We start from the raw sequence: 12190 nt of genomic DNA on the forward strand, positions 1-12190 counted from the left end.
GGGTTTCCTTTATCAAAACCCCTTTTAGGATGATTAAAGTCATCATCGGAATCTTTGCACATTTTCAGGTTATGAGAGGTAGATGTGTCATCCAAATCTAAGAGAATTAATGTTCAAAAATTTTCTCTAGATCTAAACCCATTGCTCTATTTAAATTGCTCTCTTCTTGTCCCTCCAGCTACTGGATCTGATTACATAGAGGGATCAGCTAACTTCAGAGAACCAAAGGAAATTAGTTCACACTTGCCAGGCTACCTGGGCCATATACTGATCATCTTTCCTTTAGAATACGATGACAATGTTTTGGGATGATTGCATTGAAGAAATTGTTTAAAAGTAAAAATATTTATTGAGCAATAATTTCTTCATTTGTAATATTTATTGGAATACAGGTGTAATATTTATTTATTTGACAATATGAATTAGGTTGAGTTTTTAACATATTAATGTGTTGCTTATGGTATGTATTCTTTATTTTCAAGGTGTATGCCATCAATTATAACCAGATTCAGCTTTGACACACTTGATGGAGCCTACATCATCCCTCCTATTCAATATCCAGATGGTAATGTAACATTTTATACTAAGAGATGATGGTTGCATTAAACATGTTATTTGACATTATTTTGTTTTAAGGAAACTGTTCTTTAAAACGGATTTTGAGCGAAGCGAAAAATCTATCTTTGGGTGAGATAGCCATGGCGTCCTGATGGAAGGTTCCTTATTGGTAGCTTCCTTGGGTATATAACTACTAAGAAATTCCCAGAGAATTTAACCACAGGTTATCACAGAATTCTAACTTCTGGAGCGAGTATCCTAATGGTTTCCCTTTAAGACATCGTATATCAACAGGGGACGCATGTATTAACGCGCCACATAGCTATCTGCACCCCACATAGAGTTAACACTTCGATGTGGAGGGGCGGAGAATAGCTGGGGAGCCGTTCCACAGCTATACTCGTCCGTGGCTACTTTTGGCACTCGAAACGTAAACAAACGGGCGCCATTGCTAAATGACGTCACGTCCGTCCTCATCCTGATGCCAGTTGCTTGCCGATCACCATGATACAGCAGGACAGGGTGGGGCCTGAAAGGCTGGACAAAGTAGCAGGGAGGGTCCATCAGGACACCATGGCTATCTCACCCAAAAATAGATTTTTCGCTTCGCTCAAAATCCGTTTTTTGGGCTCAAGCTATGGCGTCCTGATGGAAGAATACCAGAGAATCAATGTATCGTGGTAGATTTCCCCTTGTAGTGTATGTGCCGAGGGCTTTGAATAGGGTAAGCATAGTGACCTCGATAGAGGTTCCGTGGGGATGAAACTTCCTGCCCACCTTGGCAGAGAAGTCCCAACGGACCATGCTGAAGATCAAAGTGGTCATCGAAGGGCTACCCACCTTGCGGGGAGAACGTGAAGAACTCGGAGACAAGACAGAATGGTTGATATTCATATAGGAACATTCTCAATGACAGACAAGTGGTGGTTAGGCACTGTATTTTGTAACAAGAGAACGATCTGGTCTTGAAGGTATAGCGCAAGTAAGTATTCAGTTAGGAATATTACATAGCATAGGTGAGTATATAATATGGATTGAACCTATTATTCTTCATCATTTTTTAAAAGAAAAGGGGATAATGAAACTATGACAACCATGTATTTCATAGTATAAGTAGGAGCGGATTGAGACGCACAAGTAATAAAATAGAAACTTTATTTCACAATTGCAGAATATGGTAAATAAATGCAATAAGGGATGTAAAAGTAATTTACAATAAATTATAGTGTACATAGTTTTTAAATATTTAACTTAGCCGGTGAATATATATAGCTGCAACTCTGTTGCTCGACAGACAAAAAACTGTAAAAAACTTGCCAGCGATCGCTATACAGGTTGCGGGTGTGCCCATCAGCGCCAACTGTCGGCCAGATACCATACTCCATGTAAACAAAGACTCAATTTTCTTCTCTGTCGACGTGTCGACAAGACGTACTTTACTCGCTGTTGAAACCTGGAGTTTTTCCCATCATCTTTGGTGAAGTACTTTATTTTGGTTTTGAGCTTTCGCTGTGCAGGGTTTTTCTTCAAATAAATCCTTGAACTCTTTTTTGTATCGGATTCTTTGTTGATGACTTAGATCGTTTTTTGGAATTTTCCCTTGACCAATTCAAAATGGCTGACCTTTCACAAGTTCCCAAGTTTAGAAAATGCAATGCTAGGGACTGTTCTAGGCATCTTCCAAAGGCTTCTCTCGACCCTCACACTGTTTGTTCCAATTGTCGGGGTAAAACCTGTCAATTGGAAGATCGGTGTGAGGAATGCGTGGGCCTTTCGGAATTCGATTTTATCGAATTTGAGAAGTACACACGCAGGCTAGAGAGAGATAGAATAAGGAGAAGTTCTTCTAGGTCGATAGATTTTTCCTCTCCTCATGCCCCTCAACCTATTCCTTCCCCTGTAGTGGTTGTTCCTAACCCCCCTCCTAGCACTCAGGAACCATCGATGGCTGACATGATGCGTGCTATCCATGCCCTGGGGGAGAGAGTTGAGTCCCTTGCAAGTGACCGCAATCAACTCATGGCGGATGTTAAGGAGCTAAAGTGCCAAAGTGCCGCGGGAAGTGATGAAGTGCCTAGTGAAAGTGTTGTGAACAGTGTTGCGCTTGAGGGTTCGTCTGTTCGTGCCTGTCGTCCTCCTAGTCCGGGACCTCTTGCAAGCTCCCAAGCCCAGGGGAGAAGCAATGTCGTACGACGCATGGGTTCGAGAGGCCTTGATCAGCGAACAGACGTTCCCTCCATGGTATCAGGCGTATCTCCCCAAGATCGCCCCTACCTACGTAAGACGAGAGAGCCCGTTTTTACCTCGTCGTCTGAAGGTGTTTCTCGTAAGAAACTTTGGACCAAGGTCTCACGACCTTTAAAACGTAAGACGGTCCCTTCAGGACAAGTCCAACGTCCCGGTTGTAGCCACTGGGTCAGTTCGGACTCGTTGCCGTCATCTGATGACTGCTCACCGCCTAAGAGAGGCAAAGCGGTACCGCCTCAGTCGCTAACCCCGTCTGTTGCCGCACCTGCTCCCGTAGACCCTAAATGGGCTTTGCTGCAAGACATGCAGTCCAAGCTTGCGTCCTTGATGGAGGACTTTCATGCGGAGAAGGTTGCTGCTGAACCTTCTGGCCAACAACCTTCCAAGCGATCGGTTGTGCGTCCTGTTGACGCTGAGGTAACCTTCTCGCGTCTACCAGTTAAGGTGGTTCCTCCACCGATGCGACCCAGTGTGGGTTGCCAGCCGCACGTTGACGTTAAGCGACGCTCGGAGGTGGTTGTTGACGTTCAGGACGTTCAACAACCATCAGAGGTGACTTGTTTTGACGCGGTGCGTCAACCTCCGCAACCCGGTATGGTGTTGACTGCACAACCCAGACGGTCTAGACAGTCTCGGGTGGACGCTGTGCATCCTCGCGCACCCATGGTTGTTGACAGTTCACAGACTGTGCAGCAGTTCCATGACGTTGCGTCCGGCTCCGTCACGCATGCACCAGTGCGACCGGACTCAGCGAGCCAGACGTTGCCCACTCCGTTGCCGTTTCCTCATCAGTTTTCGGATGAGGAACTATCTGATGAGGACGTTGCTGAACAACAAGACGATCAACCGTCAGAACTGGACGAGCCCAAGGCAACTCAACCATCATTGGACTTTAGAAAAGTCATGGCTGTATTCAAAGAGTTGTTTCCTGACCATTTTATTTCTGTGGCTCCTCGTTCTCCGCCGTCAGAGTTTGTATTAGGCATGCCTTCTACCGCACCTGCCTTTACTAAACTCGTTCTCTCACGCTCATCCAAGAGAGCTTTGCGGCTGTTAGGAGACTGGTTAGAGTCTAAGAAGAGTTTAGGGAAGACAGCATTTGCCTTTCCCCCATCTAAACTCTCTTCTAGATCGAGCGTCTGGTATGCCACGGGAGAAGTTCTCGGCTTGGGAGTTCCTGCCTCTGCCCAGGGCGACTTCTCAAGTCTTGTAGACTCTCCCCGCCGCCTTGCCATGAGACGCTCGAAGATTTGTTGGTCACCATCGGACCTGGACCACCTTCTTAAAGGGATATTTAGGGCTTTCGAAGTCTTTAACTTTTTAGACTGGTGCTTAGGAGCCCTGAGCAGGAAAATCTCTTCGACAGATAAGGATATTTCTTTGCTCATTATGTCCTGCATGGACAAGGCCGTCCGTGATGGGTCCAATGAGCTAGCTGCCTCATTCACGTCCGGAGTCCTGAAGAAGCGAGAGTCTCTCTGTTCGTTCCTGTCTGCTGGAGTTACGCCATGCCAGAGATCTGAACTTCTCTTTGCTCCCCTTTCCAAGTGCCTGTTTCCTGAAGTCTTGGTAAAGGAAATTGCCGCTTCGTTAGTTCAGAAGGACACCCACGATCTAGTTGCGTCCTCAGCTCGCAAAGCTCCCCCTTTGCCTACTTTGTCTGCTAGACCGAGGATAGACACTCCAGCGTCTCGCTTTATTCCGCCCTTTCGTGGCAGAGCCTCCAGCAGAGGAGGTGCTCGTGCCGAAGGGAAACGAGGGAAGAGGAAAGGACCCAAGTCCTCCAAGGGCAGAGTCTGACTGCCCGCAACTTCAGACAGCAGTGGGAGCCAGACTCAAGAACTTCTGGCAAGCCTGGGAGAAGAGAGGCGCAGATTCACAATCTGTGAAGTTGCTCAGAGAGGGGTACAAAATCCCTTTTGTACGCAAACCCCCTCTAGCAACGTCCCCCATCGATCTCTCTCCCAGGTACAGAGAGGAAGAAAAGAGACAAGCCCTGAAACTGGAAGTGTCTCTTTTGCTAGAGAAGGGAGCGGTGGTCAAAGTCTCGGACCTTCGATCACCGGGATTTTACAACCGTCTCTTCCTAGTTTCAAAGAAGACAGGAGGTTGGAGACCGGTGCTAGACGTCAGTGCTCTGAATGTCTTTGTCACAAAGACGAAGTTCTCCATGGAGACCACAAAGTCAGTCTTAGCAGCGGTCAGAAGGGAAGACTGGATGGTCTCGCTAGACCTAAGGGACGCCTACTTCCACATCCCCATTCACTCAGACTCCCAACCTTTTCTGAGATTCGTCTTCGAAAATGTGGTCTACCAGTTTCGGGCCCTGTGCTTTGGCCTAAGCACAGCTCCTCTCGTGTTTACGAGGCTGATGAGGAATGTGGCCAAATTCCTCCACTTATCGGACATCCGAGCCTCCCTTTATTTGGACGACTGGCTTCTCAGAGCCTCTTCCAGTCGTCGCTGTCTGAAGGATCTCAAGTGGACTCTAGATCTGACCAAGGAATTGGGACTCCTTGTCAATTTGGAAAAGTCGCAGCTGGTCCCATCCCAAACTATTCTGTATTTAGGGATGGAGATTCACAGTCTAGCTTTTCGGGCTTTTCCGTCGGCCCCCAGAATAGATCAAGCCCTGCTATCCATCCAGAAGATGCTGAAGAAGGAACGCTGCTCAGTCAGGCTGTGGATGAGTCTGGTAGGGACGCTGTCATCCCTGGAACAATTTGTATCACTAGGAAGACTACACCTCCGTCCTCTTCAATACCATCTAGCTTTTCACTGGAAAAAGGACAAGACGCTAGAAGCGGTCTCGATCCCGATTTCCGAAAAGATAAAAGTCTTGTCTGACTTGGTGGAAGGACAATATCAACCTAAGAGAGGGTCTTCCCCTGGCTGTTCAGACTCCCAACCACGTTCTCTTCTCGGACGCATCGGACTTGGGCTGGGGCGCGACACTGGACGGTCGGGAATGCTCAGGTCTGTGGAACTCGAGTCAGAGGAGCATGCATATCAACTGCAAGGAGCTGTTGGCAGTACATCTGGCCTTGAAAAGCTTCGAGTATCTCCTTCGAGGCAAAGTGGTGGAAGTAAACTCGGACAACACCATGGCCTTGGCGTACATCTCCAAACAAGGAGGTACCCACTCACTGACGTTGTACGAGATCGCAAGGGACCTGCTCATCTGGTCAAAAGGTCAAGACATCTCTCTAGTAACGAGGTTCATCCAAGGCGACTTGAACGTCATAGCAGATTGTCTCAGTCGGAAAGGGCAAGTAATTCCAACCGAATGGACCCTCCACAAGGATGTGTGCAAGAGACTTTGGGCCACTTGGGGTCAACCAACCATAGATCTCTTTGCAACCTCGCTGACCAAGAGGCTTCCAATCTATTGCTCCCCAGTCCCGGACCCAGCAGCAATACATATAGATGCCTTCCTCCTAGATTGGTCACATCTGGATCTCTACGCATTCCCACCGTTCAAGATTGCCAACAAGGTACTGCAGAAGTTCGCCTCTCACGAAGGGACAAGGTTGACGTTAGTTGCTCCCCTCTGGCCCGCGAGAGAATGGTTCACCGAGGTACTTCGATGGTTAGTAGACATTCCCAGAAGTCTTCCTCTAAGGGTAGACCTTCTACGTCAGCCACACGTAAAGAAGGTACACCAAAGCCTCCACGCTCTTCGTCTGACTGCCTTCAGACTATCGAAAGACTCTCGAGAGCTAGAGGCTTTTCGAAGGAGGCAGCCAGTGCGATTGCTATAGCAAGGAGAGCGTCTACCATTAGAGTCTACCAATCGAAGTGGGAAGTCTTCCGAGACTGGTGCAAGTCAGTTTCTGTATCCTCGACCAGTACCTCTGTAGCTCAAATAGCTGATTTTCTCTTATACCTGAGAAAAGGACGATCCCTTTCAGCTCCCACTATCAAGGGCTACAGAAGCATGTTGGCATCGGTCTTCCGGCATAGAGGCTTAGATCTTTCCAACAATAAAGATCTGCAAGACCTCCTTAAGTCTTTTGAGACCACCAAGGAGCGTCGTTTGGCTACCCCTGGATGGAATTTAGACGTGGTACTAAGATTCCTCATGTCAGACAGGTTTGAGCCGTTACAATCAGCCTCCCTGAAAGATCTCACTCTTAAGACTCTTTTCCTGGTATGCTTAGCCTCGGCTAAAAGAGTCAGTGAGATTCATGCCTTCAGCAAGAACATCGGATTTTCGTCGGAAAAAGCCACTTGTTCGCTGCAACTTGGTTTTCTAGCCAAAAATGAGCTGCCTTCTCGGCCTTGGCCTAAATCTTTCGATATTCCCAGCTTATCGGAGATCGTAGGCAATGAACTAGAAAGAGTCTTATGCCCTGTTAGAGCTCTTAAGTTCTATTTAAAGCGTACTAAACCTTTACGAGGCCAATCTGAAACTTTATGGTGTTCAGTTAAGAAACCATCCTTGCCTATGTCAAAGAATGCTTTGTCATACTTTATCAGATTGTTATTACGAGAAGCTCATTCACATCTGAGTGAGGAAGACCGAACTTTGCTTAAGGTGAAGACGCACGAAGTTAGAGCTGTAGCAACTTCCGTGGCCTTTAAGCAAAATAGATCTCTGCGAAGTATAATGGACGCAACCTATTGGAGAAGCAAGTCAGTGTTCGCGTCATTTTACTTGAAAGATGTCCAGTCTCTTTACGAGAACTGCTACACACTGGGACCATTCGTAGCAGCGAGTGCAGTAGTGGGTGAGGGCTCAACCACTACAATTCCCTAATTCCATATCCTTTTAATCTGTCTCTTGAAATGTTTTTAATGTTGTTTTTTATGGGTTGTCCGGAAGGCTAAGAAGCCTTTCGCATCCTGGTTGATTTGGCGGGTGGTCAAAGTCATTTCTTGAGAGCGCCCAGATTAGGGGTTTGATGAGGTCCTGTTGTATGGGTTGCAGCCCTTGATACTTCAGCTCCTAGGGGTCTGTCAGCATCCTAAGAGGATCGCGAGGCTCCGTAAGGAAGATGTACTTATAAGGCAGAGTAATCGTCTAAGTCGACTTCCTTACCAGGTACCTATTTATTTTGTTTTTGTTATTTTGATAACTTCTAAAATGAAATAAAAACTCTTAGCTCATAAGATGTAAACATATTTAACTGGTCTCTACCCACCACCCTGGGTGTGAATCAGCTATATATATTCACCGGCTAAGTTAAATATTTAAAAATGATATTTTAATTATAAAATAAATTTTTGAATATACTTACCCGGTGAATATATAAATTAAACGACCCTCCCTTCCTCCCCAATAGAGATGCAGTGGGATGAGAAGAAATTGAGTCTTTGTTTACATGGAGTATGGTATCTGGCCGACAGTTGGCGCTGATGGGCACACCCGCAACCTGTATAGCGATCGCTGGCGAGTTTTTTACAGTTTTTTGTCTGTCGAGCAACAGAGTTGCAGCTATATATATTCACCGGGTAAGTATATTCAAAAATTTATTTTATAATTAAAATATCATAATGAAAGACTTCGCTCTTGAATCTGAAAGAAAATTTCAAATTATTAGAAGGCACAGGTTCCAAAGGAACGTCAGTCTTTAATAAGGAAAAAACACATCATGCTTTAGGCATGCGGCACTCATGTGACGACTATGACATTTCACCTAGTAAAGAACAGTCTATGAAAAACACTAAGTGTCTCTGAATTCACTACGTATCACACGAGGGTCAACACAGGCACCCGAAGAGTTAAAGTCCCAAGTAACTCACTGTTCTATGCAGAGTTAGGTGCAGGTTTCATAACACTACCTGTGGCTACCACGAAATGTTTGACTTCATGCACTTGTTTAGCGTAATGCTTGAAGAAAACACGTGAGGATTTCCAGCCTGTGAAACTCTTAAGGCTTTCGAAATTCATGCTCTGGAAAAAATTCAGAGACGATGCGACTTTTCTAGGATCATGACCTGCGGGTGTACTGTCAGGATCCGCTCTGCGAATGAAGTAGGTGATTTTCGCTCTTAGTTGTTTCAGGGACAGGTTGCTACCCGATGTTTCTCCTTTGAAGAGTTGGCCTCCACCAAAGTCAGAAGTTCTACGAAGATAGACCTTGAGGCTCTCTACTGGACATAGAGAGGCATCTTCTTTCAGGGGGCAGATTCTCCAAGGGCCCCATCTTTTGGTGGGTAGTTCGTTTTTAGCGAGAAACGTCGGATCCGGGAAGAGGGTAAGGTCTCCTGAGTCTGTAAACAGGATGTGACCCTCGTCTCTTGATAATGCCACTATTTCGCTGACTCGGGCTCCTGAGGCAAGAGCAAAAAGAAATATAACTTTTTGAGTCAGATCCTTGAGAGTGCACGAATCGTTGTCCAAGTTGGAGGCAAAATGGAGCACCTTGTCCAGGGACCAGGAGATAGGTTTTGGTGGAGGTGCTGGGCGTAGACGAGCGCATGCCTTCGGCAGTTTATTGAAGATGTCGCTGGACAGATCAATCTGGAAGGCGTACAATAGTGGTCTAGTCAAGGCCGATTTGCAAGTAGAAATCGTGTTGGCTGCTAAGCCCTGTCCATGAAGGTGAATGAAGAAGGACATGCAAAAATCAATGGTGATTTCCGTAGGATTTTTTGCCTTGACGAATGAGACCCATTTTCTCCAGGATGATTCGTATTGCCGTCGTGTGGATTCGGTCTTGTATTCCTTGAGGAAGTCTAGACTTTTCTTCGAGATCCCAAACCTCTTCTTCGCGGCTAGGGAGAGAAAATCATGAGATGAAGGTCCCTGACTTTCGATGATGAAGCGAAGGCAGTCGACTTCTGTACTTGCTGGGAGAAAACTGGGCCCGGGAGAGGGATCAGCGTGGGTTGTAGCTCCAGGACTAGGGGTTACCAGTTGCTCCGGGGCCACTTGGGAGCCACTAGGGCCGCTGTCCCTTTTAAGGTTCTCAGTTTGGAGAGGACTTTCAGCAGAAGGTTGGTGGGAGGAAACAGGTAGATCCTGGACCATCTGTTCCAATCCAGTGACATGGCGTCCACTGCTTCTGCCTTGGGGTCCTCGTACGGGGCCACATATCGAGGAAGTTGATTGTTGTCGCTCGTTGCGAAGAGATCGATCTGAAGTTCTGGGACTTGGTGAGAGATGAAGGAGAAGGATCTTGCGTCTAGAGACCATTCCGACTCTATCGGGCTTGTTCGAGATAGAGCGTCCGCCGTCACGTTGCGGAATCCTTGTAGATGAACTGCAGACAGGTGCCATTTCTTCTTCTCTGCCAGATGGAAGATTGGGAGAAGCACCTGATTTATCTGGGGCGATCTTGAGCCTTGGCAATTGAGACATCGAACTACCACCGAGTTGTCCAGGGTTAGACGAATGTGGATCGAGGAAGGCGGAGAGAGTTTCTTCAGAGTTAGAAGGACCGCCATGGCCTCCAAGATGTTGATGGGAAACGTCTTGAATAGGGGAGACCATGTTCCTTGAGCCTGTTTTTGGTGGGAGTGACCTCCCCAACCCTCCAGCGAAGCATCCGTGTGGATGTTGAGTGATGGAGGTGGGTGTTGAAGAGGGATGGACCTTTTCAGGGCCTTTGCTTCCGACCACGGCTTTAGGAGTAACCGAAGTCTGTTTGGGAGCTGTCTCTTGAGGTCTCTTCGAGCGATGGATGCGGAACGTCTCCAGACTCCCGCGGCATCCTTTAGCTGTGCACGTAGCACTGGGTTTGTCACTGAGGCGAACTGTAGAGAGCCTAGAACTCGTTCCTGCTGACGTCTTGAGATCCGTTTGGATTTCAGCAGTCTTTTGACAGACCCTGCTATTTCCTTCCTTTTCTTCTGGGGAATGGAAAGGCGGTGTGACTGAAAATTCCACTTGATTCCTAACCATTGGAACTTCTGAGCTGGAGAGAGGCGAGATTTCTTTCTGTTTATCGTGAATCCCAGGTGTTCCAGAAACTGGGTGACTTTGTTGCAGGATCTTAGACAATCTTCGGGCGATGGAGCCCAGACCAGCCAGTCGTTGAGGTAGGCCATCACCTGGACGCCGCGGAGGCGGAGCTGTTGAACGATGGCGTCTGCCAGCTTTGTGAAGATCCGTGGGGCCACATTGAGGCCGAAGGGCATGGCCCTGAAAGCGTAGCTTTTCCTTTGGAGTCGAAATCCTAGGTAGGAGGAAGCGTGGTGGTTCATTGGAACGTGCCAGTAGGCATCCGCCAGGTCTATGGAGACCGTGTAGGAACCTTGAGGCCGAAGGGTCCTTATCTGTTGAAGAGTCAGCATGTTGAACTTGTTGTTTGCTATGAACTTGTTGAGGGGGGATAAGTCTAGAATGACTCTGAGTTTGTCGGAGTCCTTCTTGGGGACACAAAACAGTCTCCCTTGGAACCTGGTTGACTTTACCCTCCTTATCACCTTCTTGTTCAAGAGTTCTAGGACATATTCTTCCAGAAGGGGGGTTGACTGTTGGAAGAACTGCTGGAAGGTTGGGGGTGGTTGAGTCCAGCTCCAGCCTAGACCCTTCTTGACGATGCTGTGTGCCCAGGGATCGAAGGTCCAACGATCCTGGAATTGGCGGAGTCTTCCTCCCACCGGAAGCACTTCATTGCTTCTGGTTTCCCGAGGGTTTACTACCTCGGCCGCTAGCTCCCTTTCCTCCTCTGCCTCTGGAGGGACGGCGAGATGCATCTCTGCCTGCACCTCTGTTTGAGCCTCTACCTTTGGGACGAAAGGTAGTTGACTGTTGCTCAAAAGCAGGGGTGAAAACCGGCGACTGTGACAAGACCGGTTGGGTGACCAGCTGAAAGGTCTGCTGTGGCTGAGCTGCCACTTGGGGAGTAGCGGATCCCGGAAACTGCCGTCTCTGTTGACGTTGCTGGGGTTTCGGTTTTGTGGGTTTCCTCTTAGGTTGAGGGCCGTCGTCCTGAGAGGATTTCCTTTTCTTCGACATGCCCCACTTGTGGAGAAGGTTCCTGTTCTCCGTGGCGGCCTTGTCGGTGATCTCTTTCACAAGGGAGGAGGGAAAGAGGTGCTTACCCCAGATGTTGGAGGAAATCAGCCTCCGGGGTTCGTGTCTCACTGTGGCACTGGAGAACACGAATTCACGACAGGCTCTACGAGCCTTCGTGAAGCTGTACAGATCCTTTACTACGGTCGCCAAATGTGTTTTGGCGAGAACCATGTAGTAGTCAGGGACCCTAGTGTCACCGGCCATGACTTCGAGCTGTACTTGGAGGGACATGGATGCGGCGAGCCTTTCCTTCGTATCATGTTCCCGACGAAGGAGATGGTCATTAAGTTTTGGGAGGTCTTCGTTAAACTGACGGCCAGCGACGTCAGGTTCTAGTTTTCCCACCACAAATGTTGACTGGACATCTTTCCAGTGTCTAACATCAGGGGGAGTAGTCAGGGAGAAGGGTCTGCACTC

General features: G+C 47.8%; 1 protein-coding gene across 3 annotated transcripts in view; it reads left to right on the forward strand.

The window, feature by feature from the left end:
- The window catches only part of LOC137653734 (N-methyl-L-tryptophan oxidase-like), a 334229-nt gene that overhangs the window by 227895 nt on the left and 94144 nt on the right, over positions 1-12190 (forward strand). For all 3 annotated transcript variants that reach the window (XM_068387367.1, XM_068387351.1, XM_068387361.1), the window contains exon 7: positions 483-565. In XM_068387367.1, coding sequence (XP_068243468.1) covers positions 483-565 — 83 coding nt within the window. The remainder of the gene's footprint in view (positions 1-482; positions 566-12190) is intronic.

Source organism: Palaemon carinicauda, chromosome 1, assembly GCF_036898095.1.
Source record: "Palaemon carinicauda isolate YSFRI2023 chromosome 1, ASM3689809v2, whole genome shotgun sequence".
Lineage (NCBI taxonomy): Eukaryota > Metazoa > Arthropoda > Malacostraca > Decapoda > Palaemonidae > Palaemon > Palaemon carinicauda.